At 46.9% G+C, this 14,236-nt stretch overlaps 1 protein-coding gene across 2 annotated transcripts; it reads left to right on the top strand.

The window, feature by feature from the left end:
- Window positions 1–329: 329 nt before the first annotated feature.
- On the top strand, window positions 330–12,175 carry sox19b (SRY-box transcription factor 19b). 2 transcript variants are annotated; one of them, XR_009770572.1, is made up of 3 exons: window positions 330–1,165; window positions 11,124–11,792; window positions 11,837–12,175. XR_009770572.1 is itself a non-coding variant. In XM_061709502.1 (2 exons), the coding sequence occupies exons 1-2, from the start codon at window positions 519–521 to the stop codon at window positions 11,383–11,385; spliced, it is 909 nt and encodes a 302-aa protein (XP_061565486.1). In that variant the 5' UTR covers window positions 330–518; the 3' UTR covers window positions 11,386–12,175. The 2 variants fall into 2 exon arrangements, 1 of the variants encoding a protein (XP_061565486.1); XM_061709502.1 differs by having other exon boundaries at window positions 11,124–12,175.
- The last annotated feature ends 2,061 nt before the right edge of the window (window positions 12,176–14,236 follow it).

Genomic DNA, 14,236 nt, shown 5'->3' with positions numbered 1-14,236 from the left:
GGTCTGGGGGTCTGAGGGTCTGGGGGTCTGTTCTCCGCGGGTACCGGGGGCTTTGGGCCGGGAGCGGGGGTTGATCACGTGACCCTCCGTCCCCCGTCCTCCTCCGTGGGACCGTCCTGCCCAGGAATGTCCGCCTCCCTCTGACGTCATCAACAAGTGTCTCGGGGCCCATTATGATGCAGATTGACACGCACGCGCCCGGCCTCCCCGGCGGGCCCTGTGATTGGCCGGGGCCCCTCTCGCGCACGGAGCCGGGGCCGGGGGCGTGCTGGGGGCCGGAGGGCTGGAGGCTGCTGGAGTGACGCGGGGACCGCAGTGCGTGGCAGCCGTGGGACTTGAGAGAAGTGAGAAGTTCACGCAGAGAGAGTGATGAGACCCGTGATGAGAACACGCTCCCAGCTGATTCCTGCGTGACTCCCGTGCGTGGCCCCTGCACCCGCACCTGCGACCAGCTGCCTCATTAACGCATTAACAGGTGCGCTTCCTCCTCCTGCTCCTCCTCCTCCTCACCTGTCGGCATGTACAGCCTGATGGAGCACGAGCTGAAGCCCCAGCCCGGCATGAGCGGGCCCCTGAGCGGGGGGCCCCTGGGCGGGGGCCCCCACCACCCCAAGGCGGCGGCGGTGGCCCCCGGCTCCGACCCCATGGACAAGGTGAAGCGGCCCATGAACGCCTTCATGGTGTGGTCCCGCGGCCAGAGGAGAAAGATGGCGCAAGAAAACCCCAAGATGCACAACTCCGAGATCAGCAAGAGACTGGGCGCGGAGTGGAAGCTGCTGAGCGACGCGGAGAAGCGGCCGTTCATCGACGAGGCCAAGCGGCTGCGGGCCGTGCACATGAAGGAGTACCCGGACTACAAGTACAAGCCGCGCCGCAAGACCAAGCCCCTGCTGAAGAAGGAGCCGCCGCACCACCAGGCCAAGTACCCGCTGTCCGCCGGGAACCTGCTGGCGGCCGCGGCGGCCGTGGGGTCGCAGGGCCCCGGGGGCGGGGGCCCCAGCCCCAGGGTGGACGGCTACGGCTGGGGCCCCGCGGGGGGCGGGTACCCGGGCATGCAGGGCGACGCGCTGGGCTACACGCAGCAGCTGCACCGCTACGACCTGTCGGCCCTGCAGTACTCCCCCATGGGGGCCCAGGGCTACATGGGGGGAGCCAGCTCCTACAGGTGAGCCGTGACGTCACGGGGGCCGCAGGTGACCCCGCAGGTCACGTGGTTTTAGTTTGGAGCGGGGGTAGGGTTGCCACCTTTCAGAAATAGAAATAAGGGACGCCCCGATTTCAGCAGCACAGGAGCCAAAAAAAAGCCCCAAAACTTCTAAACTGCATATAAATGTGTTTATTTTATATGAAAAAACAAAATGCTTTGATTTAAAGTTTAAAGTGCTTTAATAGCATTGAACTTGTATGACTATATAGACAGCCAAACATACTAGCAACTGAAATAGCCTCCTATGCTTTGTATGTCCACCTCAGCCAGGATATAATATAGTTACAGGTGAAGAATATGGTGTAAAAGTTCATTTATTTCAATAATTCAACTAGAATATGGTTTAAAAGTTAATTTATTTCAATAATTCAACTAGAATATGGTTTAAAAGTTAATTTATTTCAATAATTCAACTAGAATATGGTTTAAAAGTTAATTTATTTCAATAATTCAACTAGAATATGGTTTAAAAGTTAATTTATTTCAATAATTCAACTAGAATATGGTTTAAAAGTTAATTTATTTCAATAATTCAACTAGAATATGGTGTAAAAGTTAATTTATTTCAATAATTCAACTAGAATATGGTGTAAAAGTTAATTTATTTCAATAATTCAACTAGAATATGGTTTAAAAGTTAATTTATTTCAATAATTCAACTAGAATATGGTTTAAAAGTTAATTTATTTCAATAATTCAACTAGAATATGGTGTAAAAGTTAATTTATTTCAATAATTCAACTAGAATATGGTTTAAAAGTTAATTTATTTCAATAATTCAACTATGGTGTAAAAGTTAATTTACACAAACAAAGATTTTGCTGGCTTTATGTTTCCTGTGTTTTATTTTGTTTATTATTGTTAAATTTAGTGTTGATGTGTGTGTGACAGACGTGTGTATGGGGCGTTAATGAAAATACGGGACAAATTGCGTCCCGTATTAGTTCAATACGGGACGCAACATTTTTTTCTCAAAGGACAATTCCGTATTTTACGGGACGGGTGGCAATCCTAAGCGGGGGACAAAAAGGTGGAAACGGGGTTGGAGGTTGTGAACTAATGCTGACCTTTTTGGGGACCTCTGTAACTTTATCGTGAGCTTAAAGGGGACCTATCATGGCATCTAATACCTATTTTAAACAGGCCTTGAATGTCTTAAAAACAAGCTTTTGATTGTTTTTGCTAAATAAATTAGAAATTCAGCCTCTGAGCCATGTCTTTATCATCCCAGTGTCTAACCTCATTATCTATGCGGGATTCTGAGTGGGCGGGGCTATGATAATGAGGCTCTGTGCTGATTGGCTGCCTGAATGACGCGATACACCGCTATGAAAAAATGGTGGCCGTGATGTCACGGGGGCCGCAGGTGACCCCGCGGTCACGTGGTTTTAGTTTGGAACGGGGGATAAAAAAAGGTGGAAACAGGGTTGGAGGTTGTGAACTAATGCTGACCTTTTTGGGGACCTCTGTAACTTTATCGTGAGCTTAAAGGGGACCTATTATGCAGTGGCTCCAATTCAGTGGAAGCTAAGGGATGGCAAGGTTACGAGTCACAGAACTTAACTAGAGTATCAATCAACACGTCCAGCAAATACTCATCACAGAAGTCTGCTATGGAGCTTATCTGTGTGGTCAAGAAAATATGAACTTTTTCAAATGCAGTCTCGCTCACTGTAAAAACTCAAAATCTTACCAGGAATATCTGTCTTATTTCTAGTTAAAATGTCTCATTTTTAGTCAAAAAATCTCATTACACTTAAAACAAGAGTCATTACCATAAAAGTAACTTGTTATTTGACCATTTTCACCTGTTTCAAGTACATTCTCACTTGAAATAAGTAGAAAAATTTGCCAATGGAACAAGATTTATCTTGTCATTACAAGCAAAACAATCTTGTTCCATTGGCAGATTTTTCTACTTATTTTAAGTGAAAATCTACTTGAAACAGGTGAAAATGGTTGTTTTTGAGTCTTGTCTTAAATGTAATGAGATTTTTTTTTAAAAGAGACTAAAAATTAGACATTTTAACTAGAAATAAGACAAATATTCTTGTTAAGATTTTGAATTTTTGCAGTGTATAATAACTAGTGAAATCGATCATGTTGTTCTTATTTGCATTTGTAGTTATTCCATAAATGTATTTAAAAAAAACAAACATTTACATTTAACCCATGAAGCAAAGGTGTGGCGGCTGCCATACCTTGCCATACCCAATTGTTATGGCATCTAATACCTATTTTTAAACGGACATTGAATGTCTTAAAAACAAGCTTTTGATTGTTTTTGCTAAATAAATTAGAAATTCAGTCTCTGAGCCATGTCTTTATCTTCCCATTCTCTAACCTCATTATCTATGTGGGATTCTGAGTGGGCGGGGCTATGATAATGAGGCTCTGTGCTGATTGGCTGCCTGAATGACGCGATACACCGCTACGAAAAAATGGAGGAAACTCTGGCCGGCGGAGTTAGTTGTGGGCGTGGTTTCACGCATCGGAGGCCAACCTATGTAAATCGCATTTTTGGTTACGTAACGAAAGGGAGCAGAATCTGAACAGCTCGTAGATCCACATCACACTGGACGGCTCATCCGGGTGGCTGTACAGACACTGCAGAATTTGGTTGCTTTCCTCCTTCTCTGAGTTGTGCGGCTGAGGGGAGACCACTTTATATATGTTAAAGCAAGAGAAAACGTGTTTTTCACAATAGGTCCCCTTTAATTCCGGTAGTGTTCAACCTGCTGGGATGTCGGGTGTCTGCTGTTTCTGGTCAGGATGGTGTTTTGATTCTGAGTCTCAATGCAGTTCAAAAGCATTCAAAGATGCAGCAACACAGCTGGTTATGGGGGGGGGCTCTTGGGCTCACGTTTAGATGTGTCGTGTCCACTCCAGAGGTACGATCCTGCAGCTGATGTGAAGGTGGCCATGGGGGAGGGGCCCGGACCTGGTTTTGTGACGTCACAGACGCGAGTGACATGTTTTTAGACGAGGGCGACCCTGTCCTGAGGTCACGGGTTTGGCGAACACAGGTTTTATTTGATTTAACTTCTTAAAAAGCATAAAGGTGTGCATCAAGTACGTGTGGGTTCTCATGGCTGCACCTGGGGTGTATGTCGCCGCACTTAGGGCGTCTGCAAACGTTCTGGTTTTGAATTCTCACATTTGGTTCAGGTTGGGAACTTGGCTCTTGGTCTGAAAACGGTCACCGTAGTTTATCGTTCTGTGTAAACAGTCCTTTTCTGGACATTTTTTGTTCCGAACCTGTCGCTGGACCACAAAACCAATCGTAACCAAACACGGTTCCAGTTCTGCGCTCTGGTTTCCGGCGGTTTGAATCCCTGTTTCTAAGCTGCTTTGGATGACGAGTCGGTTTGTTGCGACGTCTGAATCGTGGAACGTTCTGGTTCTTGTCTGAAGGTTTTTGGGCGGACTTTAAACCAGCAGCTTTCGTCATCGATCATTTTAATTTAATTATAGTTTTTATGTATTTGCTGTTTTTGGAAGAAACTTTGAAAAAGTGATTTTTAACCAAAAGGCCAATGTTCAGTTCGTCGAGCCACCGCCAGGGTCCGGGTTGTCATCGCTTTAGACACTTAGCATCTGGACTTGTGACTTGTAGAAATGTTGCGGTGGATGTCATTTCCTGCCTTCTGGTGCATTTGAGCAGGTTGTTGGACAACTATTGGCCTGTGTGGGGGGTCTAGTCCCAGCATGCATCAGCCTTTAAAGGCACTTGTGTGACTCAGATACTGAAGTTATTCAAAATAAATGTTCCAGATCGAAGCGGCACATTAACATTGTTTTAAACTTTGATTTGAGTAAAAGTTCTGTAAAAGGCTGTTTTATTGCAGGAAGGTGAGAAAACAGAGCTGTTGTATTTTATAACAGATGTTAGTATTTGGTCCAGAACCACGTATCTACCAGTATTTTGTTGGTGTTTGGAGCAGATGAGGAAACTCCAGGATCTGCCCCCCCAGACAGAACTGGGCATAGACATTATAAACGTAGACGCCTCATGGAGCTGCTGCGATACGTCAACGACGCCGCCATATTGGATGTGGCAAGACTGCGCTGTAAACTAATACAAGTAAATGGACTTATTTTCATAAAGCGCCTTTCTACAAAGAAATGTACGTTTTACATCTCATTTATTCATTCACACACGCACTAATATACTTGGGAAACAGTTAGGCACCAAATATAATATATCCCCCCTCACAAAAATAAGAAAAATAGAGAAACATATTTTCTCATCAACAAAGCATATTTTACATAAACATATTTAAAAATTTTCAAGTAACAAAATGACATATTTGAACCATTTTTCAGTTATTTTATTGTCTGAAAAAAATTTCAAATGTTATTTTATTGTCTGAAAAATGGTTCAAATATGTTATTTTGTTACTTGAAAAATTAAAAATATGTTTTGTTGATGAGAAAATATGTTTCTCTATTTCTTATTTTCGTGAAGGGGGATATATATTGTTTTTCGGCACTACCTTGTTCTCTATAGCTGATATAACATGAATTACTCCTATGTGGGATCAATAAAGTTCTTATTTTTGCCATCTGAGAAAATTAAATATATTATATTTGGTGCCTAACTGTTTCCCAAGTATATTAGTGCGTGTGTGAATGACTAAATGTAAAACGTACATTTCTTTGTAGAAAGGTGCTTTATGAAAATAACTCCATTTACTTGTATTAGTTTACAGCGCAGTCTTGCCACATCCAATATGGCGGCGGCGTTGACGTATCGCAGCAGCGGGCAAAACCACTCGATGGGGCGTCTACGTATATATGTCCATGGAACTGGGGACACCAGTGTGACCCGGTTTAAAGCGGTTCAAGCCGGTTTCTGACCAGTTGTGGGGAGGTCCAGACTCCTCCATCTACTGTTACAGTTTCTCTTCAGTGTTGGAGTCTCCCTCCGAACCTTCCGTTGGTTTAAACAGGAGGGTTTAGTCTTGTTGAGGGTCCAGGTCCCGGCCGGACCTGGACTCGGCCTCGGGCCCAGCCGGGCGAGGTGTAGCCGGCCCCCGGGCCCGGCGGCCCCCGCGGAGCCGCCCCCTGCTTGTTATGCGCGCTGCTGCCGGGGCTCCTGCCTGGAATGCTGATCAGGTTGACCTGATGGCAGGTGGGGCCGCTCTGTGTGGGGCCCTCCGGTCCCCCCGGTCCCCCCGTCCTCCAAACCTTTGTCCTCCAGCACAGAGCGGCTTTCACCCGGGCCGTCACTCACGCCGCTGAAGAGCAGCCCGAGCTTGTAGTTCTGAGCATCATTCCACTCGGCCGCTCCCGCCGCTCAGGCCCGGCCTGCAGCGGTTCAGAGCTCAGACTCCTTAAGTGAGTTTGTGGTAGTTTGAGATGCCGGTGCCCAGTGAGTCCCAGCGAGTCCTGAAAACCCAGCGAGTCCTGAAAACCCAGCGTGTCTCAGCGAGTCCTACCGAGTCCCAGCGAGTCCTGAAAACCCAGCATGTCCCCAGCGAAACCCAGCGTGTCCTACCGAGTCCCAGCTCAAAGACGACCTTAAACCTCCATCAAAACTCTGGCCGAGACTGGGCCTGACGGCTCCCTGAAGAAGATGGTGGGTTTTCCACCAAGTCCATCCCCGGCGCTGGTACAGGCGCGTGGGATCGTTAGCGGCTCCTTTTAGCGTGGTAGCATTAGATCGGACCCCAGCAGGTTCTGGAACTGCCGTAAACAACCCCAATGGAAATAAACGGTTAACAAAACAAGAGGGCAACACTAAGTACCACCTTTACTGCTGTGTAAGGAGTTCAGAAGGCTGCAGTCCTTAGAACTGATCAGATACGCTGACCTCTAAAAAAAATTCTGAGTTTGTCTGGTCTGAAGCGTTCGGATGTGTTAACATAATGCCAAGATATGAGCAGTTATCTTAGGCCCCGTTTACACGGAGCAAAAATGGTGGTGTTTTCATGCGTTTTGGCCGTTCGTTTACACGAAAACGAAGCTCAAAGTCACCAAAAACGATCATTTCTGAAAACTCCGGCCAAAGTGGAGATTTTCAAAAACTCTGTTTTCACGTTTGCTTGTAAACGGAGGGAAACAGAGATTTAGGCTTCAGAACGTCACATTATGCAACAGAAACGTCACCAGCGTCATGTGTGCGACCTGTGTTTACAATTTGTTTGGCCACCGTCAATATTTTCTTGTATTCTACTTGTTTTATATTTTAAAGTCACACTTAAAAGTAACTCCACTTCTCTGTCACTCCAAACGAAAGACTCTCGTTCCGTCTTGGAAGTAACTGGCAGTCAAGGCTGATTTATGGTTCCGCGTTACACCAACGCAGAGCCTACGGCGTAGGGTACGCGACGACGCGCACCGTACATAGGCTACGTCGTCGATTTAACACAGAGCCATATTATTCAGGCTTCACACGTGTCATTTGTTGATGTTTTTTTCCAGGATTCTGATTGGCTAGCATGACTTTATGCTTCTCGTTACACTGCCCCCTGCAGGTTTGGATGCTCATAGCACCTTAACAGAGTATTTATGCGGGTTCGTGTAAATGAGGATATTTTTCAAAACGTAGAGGGGGAAATATCCGTTTTTTGTAAATACCCAGCTATGTGTAAACGTGGCCTTAGAGAAACAGTTGCTGCTGCAAATCAAGTTGTAAAAGGTTATAGATCATTTTGACATTTGATGAATGACAGCTCTTCATCACTGAAGGTCCAAAAATATCTGAAGTGAAACCGTCATAAAGGAGGAGGATCCAAGTTCCTTAAATGCTGAGTCATAATGGAAAACACTGAGTCATGGGGGACCTGGGTCTTTTTTTTCAGTAGTAAAGCACCAAGTTGTTTTTCGGAGGATGTATTTTCTTTTACAAACATCCATCAGCATCATCTGATTGTCAACAGAAAGATTACAACGGTACAAGCTCTTGCTCTTGAATCTGAAACTTGAGTCAGATGTTTGGGAACCATGTTGGACGTGTCTCTGCAGCAGCAACGTCCAGATGTTTCAGCTTCTGCTGCAGGGACTGATCACAGGATTGTTGAAGGATGTGCTCCAGTGGTGTCTGGGAGTTCTGCAGGGATGGATGAATGAAGAGCTGCAGGTCTGGATGAATGGATGAAGAGCTGCAGGTCTGGATGAATGAATGATGAGCTGCAGGTCTGGATGGATGGATGGATGGATGAAGAGCTGCAGGAATGAATGAATGAATGAATGAATGAATAACTGCAGGACTGAATGAATGAATGAGGAGCTGCAGGCCTGAATGAATGAATGAATGAATGAATGACGAGCTGCAGGCCTGAATGAATGAATGAATGAATGAATGAATGACGAGCTGCAGGCCTGAATGAATGAATGAATGAATGAATGACGAGCTGCAAGCCTGAATGAATGAATGAAGAGCTGCAGGCCTGATCCAGACTCTGGCAACACCAAGTACCTCCTGACTGCTTCCATAGGATTGACTGTAAATTGTAGCCAGATGTTGGACTAACCGTCAGCAGCTGTCAGCCAGGTTCAGGTCTGGACCTGGATTCTTTTATTCTTCATCATTCTGATGTAGACCTGCTGCTGCTAGGACCATTTCCTGTCACGTGACCCAGTTTCAGCCCGTCTTCACCTGTCAGACCGATGTCTTCACACATGTCTCTGGAGGACTCTGGTCTACAGAGGAGTTCATGATCCACTCAGGGACAGGTGTCCGTGTCCAGGTCCAGACCAGCATCCCTCCACCACCGTGCTTGAAAGCAGGTCTGAGGTGGTTCTGCTGGTTTCCTCCAAACACGGTTCTGGACATGAAGACCAGACATGTCCATGTTGGTCTCATGTGTCCAGAGGACATGGTTCAAGTTTGTGGACCTCGGTCCTGGTTCCAGGTGCAGGTTTGTGGTTCCAGGTGCAGGTTTGAGGACCTCGGTCCTGGTTCCAGGTGCAGGTTTGAGGTCCTCGGTCCTGGTTCCAGGTGCAGGTTTGAGGACCTCGGTCCTGGTTCCAGGTGCAGGTTTGAGGACCTCGGTCCTGGTTCCAGGTGCAGGTTTGAGGTCCTCGGTCCTGGTTCCAGGTGCAGGTTTGCGGACCTCGGTCGGTCCTGATTCCAGGTTTGAGGACCTCGACCTCAGACTGAAGAGGTTTTCTCCTCGAAGCTCTTCCAACTTGGCGTCCTGGTTCTGATGGTGATGTCCCGGTTTAAGGGGCCCACTAGCCTGCCGAGTCTAAAACGCAGCTGTTTGATTTCTTGTTTTCCACCTTGTATTCCTCTGAGGGTTGTAGGGTCTTGCCATAAAGTTCCTGGAACCTCCACACCTGAGAAAAATGTCTCGAGTAACTTGTAGTTCACACCTGGTTTCAGAACTCTCTCCAGGTTGATGCATCACTAATTGCTCGTCTAGACCGGCGTTGTTCTGGTCCTCGTTAGTCGCCGTCCTGCATGTTTCAGATGTTGCCGTGGTTCGACACTGCTGTTTTAGATGAAAGGATCTTCATTAGCTTGTCGTCAGATCTGACCCTGACGCCATCCTAACCCCTCACCTGAAGCAGGAAGACGTCTAAAACATGCAGGATGACGGACCTCGAGGACTGGACTTGAACACCCCTGTTAGTGTTCTGGACAACTGCTGATGCCGTTCCTTGTTGGCACTGTGTTAACACAGCTGAATGCTCCAGCCTGCTACTACTACTACTACTGTACTGCCACTGCTACTACCACTACTACCGCTACTACTGTTACTACTACTGCTACTGCTACTATTACTACCGCTGCTATAGGGCTGTTCGATTAATCGATTTTAAATCGTAATCGCGATTATGTAATTAGAACGATGTTAAAATGTGAAAATCGTAAAATCGATTTTTCACTTTTTTTTTTTTTTTTACCTTGTCTGCACACATATTAATGATTGATACCATATTAATGATTGATGGAAATACCTCTCAATACCTGCGACAAGTGTCCCATCGGAGAGGCTCTTTAGTGTAGGAGGGGGCGTTGTAACATGCCACCGGGCATCCCTCAAGCCAGATGCGGTAGACCGGCTCGTGTTCCTTGCAAAAAACTTGCAAATGTGAATAGCAAATGTAACGACTGACATTACACACCTCTACCTCCTTCATGGGTTGCATTATTATTTAGCATGCAAAGACCCAGTTTAGTTTAATTAGAAAATGTCTTGTTTTATTTAATTGGAAATATAACTTACTGTATGTTTGCAAGTGCTGATTTGCTGATTTTTTTTTTTCAGAGATAAAACTTTATATTTTATTATATTTTTTTAAACTTTTTTTCAACTTATTTTACAGAGTTTTGCACTTTATTCATTCATTTTTGGTTTAATAAGAGCAAAGTTTGCACTTAAAGCCCAATGGGGCAAATGTTCAATAAAAAAACAGTATATTTGAAATCATTTCTTTGCCTTTTGTCAATTGACAAAATAATCGTAATCGGATTTTGAGAGAAAAAAATCGAGATTTTATTTTTGGGCAAAATCGAACAGCCCTACGCTGCTACTACTGCTGCTGCTACTACTACCGCTACTACTGTTACTACTGCTACTATTACTGCTACTGCCGCTACTATTGCTACTACTGCTACAGCTACTGCTACCGCTACTACTGTTACTATTACTACTGCTACTATTACTGCTACGGCTACTACTACTACCGCTACTACTGCTGCTACTACTATTACTGCTACTGCTACCGCTATTACTGTACTACTACCATTACTACCGCTGCTACTGCTACCGCTGCTACTACTACTGTTACTACTGCTACTGCTACTACTACTACTACTGCTGCTGCCCCTACTACTAGTACTAAGAAGGGGTCATGTTGACAGACAGATTTAAGAGGGCGTAGTGCCGTTACCATGATGCATGTTTGGTGTTCCTGCGTGTGCTAGCGAGGGTTGCTAACATGCTCCTCTGCTCCTCCACAGCCCCATGTCGTACAGCAGCAGCCCCCAGCAGCCCAGCCCCGTGTCCATGCCCATGGTGAAGGCGGAGCCGGGGAGCCACTCGGCCTCCACGGGCACGGCGGCCTCCCACCGGGGGGCGCTGCAGGGGGACCTCCGGGACATGATCAGCATGTACATCCCCGGGCCGGGAGGGGAGGCCTCGGACCCGGCGGCGGCCCAGCGGAGCTACGGCAGCGTCCAGCAGCACTACCTCACCGGGACGGTGCCGCTCACCCACATCTAGGCCGACCCACCCGGGAGTCGTGGGAGGGGACCCCAGCTTCCCTCCGCGTCCTGAGGCAGTTTCCCCACGTTGAGCGGAGCTGCAGAGGCGTCGGCTGGTTCTGTGTCCCGGCGTCATCATCACCATCGTCACGAGCGGCTCAAGTACTGGTCCTGCTGGGTCAGCGCCGGCCCCTGATCCCGAGTTTGGCTCAAACTCCCGTTGCACAGTTGGCTCCGCGTTGACCAGACAGGAAGTGGACTCTGTGACTCCTTCTGCAGCCCGCTGGGTTCTGGTTCCGGTTCCTCAGAGATGTGCTGCTGCTCTTGCCGCCTGTAGTTCTTGTTTGCCATGTTTAGTTGTAGATTTAAGCCGTTTGTGTTCGCGTGCGCTGTCCTGCAGCTGTTTTAGTCTTTTCACTGAGTTTTGTTCCGTAGCAGGAGCCTCCGGACCGACGCCGGGTCTTCAGGAGGTTCCTTTCTTGTTTTTAATCAACTTTGTTGCCGAAACCCCGTGGTGGCGGGTTGCTGCTCCGCCGGTCTTGGACTCTTGAGTGTGGTCACCTGTTCTGGCCTGCGGACGGATGCCAGATGTATTTTTCTAAACCTTTTCTAGCGCCGGAACATGAATGTTTACAGGAAGTGTACTTTTCTACTGAAGTATTTTAGCGCAGACGTTGATGTACATGCTGCCTTGTAGAGTTCCTCCGTGTAAATACTGTTCATATTTCAGGCTCTTACACTAAGAGTTTGACTTTCTTTTAGAATAAACCTTTTTAATGACACTCATGAGCAGAACGTGTTAATAAAGTTTGAAGGAAGTTGAGTAAATGTGACGCGGAGCGTTCAGACCTGAACCTCCGGCTCCTCTGTGAAGTCCCCTCCCGTCTTCTGCAGCCCACAAACATGTCTTAGGGTGCTTTCACACCTGTCCCATTAGGAGCAATTGTTCCGAAACAGGGAGCGTTTCCCCCTAAAGATTGGTTCGTTTGGTATATGTGAACACAGCAATCGTGCTCGATGCGGGACAAAACAAGCGAGCCGAGATCTCCTAGGAGAGGTGGTTCTCGGCTCGCTGCCATTCCAGACCTGGAGCGGTTCGTTTGCAGAGAGAACTTAATCCACACAGCAACCGACACAACTCACTCATAACTCTCTTACGATGCTTTTTCCCGGGGTACGGAAGAGGAAACTCTTTCCGCGTTAATTTCTGACCAATGAGAGAACAGTTGGTTCGTGCATGGCATTTAACAGCTTTGAAACGCTACAGACGGTTGCCTTTTGAACACAAATGAAAAACAGAACAACTATCGATTTTAGCCCCTGAATCGGAACAAAACAAACGGGCCACAGGTCTGAAAGCACCCTTGGTTTCTGTTACTCTCAAAAGCCGTAAAAGGGCTTCTGTTTGGAGCCGCTGTTCCTGCCAGCGTGTCTTCTGAAGATCGGGATGGTTGTGGTCTCCAATGACCAGGGTCTACACCAGCCCAGTCCCGCACCTGGACCTTCTTCGTCCTCAGACATGTCTGCGTCTCCAGAGTGTCTCTTCACTAAGACGATCTTCGAAGACACTGAAACGACCCCGGACCACCACGGAAGCTGGATTCTGGACTGTGGTGGTCATCTCCTGGAGCTGGAGCTCTGCGTGTGGTTTCCTCCGTCCCTCACGGAGACCGTACAAACGTTCGGTGTCTAAACTGGAATGCCGACTCTAGCTCCAACTTGGACAGCTGACAACCCGACTTCAGAATCCAACATGGCTGCCACTTGGATCAACAGTTGTCTTTTGATTCTGACATCCTGCTGGCGTCACCAGCGGCGTGAACGAGAGACCACGTTCAGCCATGAGCTGGGATCTCTAACCGCTGCTGGATCATATCGTCGCAACTGGAGCACCAACATCAAGGAACTTAGGCCCAATCCCAATACTCCCCCTACTTTTCTTCACTACCCCTTAAAAAGAAGGGACAGATTTTAGGGCACTTGAAATCTTCCCAGGGGCCTGTCCCAATACTCCACCTACCCCTCGTTTTCATCCCTACTCCTAATCAGGAAGCTGAGAGCCAAAAGCTGTTTTAATTTCAGCTGTAGCGCTGTTAATATGCCACTTTATTAAGTTTTAATATTTTTTCACGCGTAAAAGTAACCGTTAAGATCCCCAACCTGGGCTCAGTTTATCCAAATAACGCCTGTTAAGAAATTTGCCCCGATGTTTTCGGAGATAAGAGCCGCCGGCCCGGAGCAGCAGCAGCTCACGTACAGACGTGATCCCCAGGTCAACCTGCGCCGTCGTCCCGGGGGAGAAACCTGCAGCTCTGTTGGGAATTACCCCTGGCTGAAATAAATCATTTAGGAAGATAAATGTTGGTTTAATAAATGAAAACAGTTGTAGCTACGCCTGTTAAGAAATTTGCTCCGAAAATTTGGGGATTTCTGCCTGCCAGCTCCGGAGCTGATTTATGGACGCAGAGCCTACGGCGCGCGTTGCCGCGTAACCTACGCCGTAGGCTCTGCGTTGGTGTAACACGGGACCATAAATCAGCCTTTATTCCGGCGAGGTTGCAACAACGGGGAAAATGAGTGATTATGTACATTCACTGAGTGAATATTATGAAAGTAAAATATATATTTCTCGCTAGAAATGTAATCAAAACGCATTTTTATGCAGAAACTAACTCAAAATATTGATTTTATTCACTAAAAAATAAGAAATATCCATTTTTTTTTTTTTGATTCAGTCCGCAAATGACGACGAAAAGCATTCTGGGAAATGTTTTTGTCCCTAGGTCAGCTCGTGAGGATCAGAAATCCCTACATCCGTAGGGAGATTCATAGCCACTACACTACTTTTCTTCACTCCCCCTAGGTGGAAA

Source organism: Cololabis saira, chromosome 20 (genome assembly GCF_033807715.1).
Source record: "Cololabis saira isolate AMF1-May2022 chromosome 20, fColSai1.1, whole genome shotgun sequence".
Classification (NCBI taxonomy): Eukaryota; Metazoa; Chordata; class Actinopteri; order Beloniformes; family Belonidae; genus Cololabis; species Cololabis saira.
This window is presented reverse-complemented; position numbering and strand designations above follow the sequence as displayed.

What these genes read in the sequence shown, in the direction of transcription:
- sox19b (XM_061709502.1), top strand. Translation starts at nt 519, where the DNA reads ATGTACAGCCTGATGGAGCACGAGCTGAAGCCCCAGCCCGGCATGAGC. An exon ending in GGGGGAGCCAGCTCCTACAG is followed by an intron (nt 1,166 to 11,123) that starts GTGAGCCGTGAC and finishes GCTCCTCCACAG; the next exon opens with CCCCATGTCGTACAGCAGCA.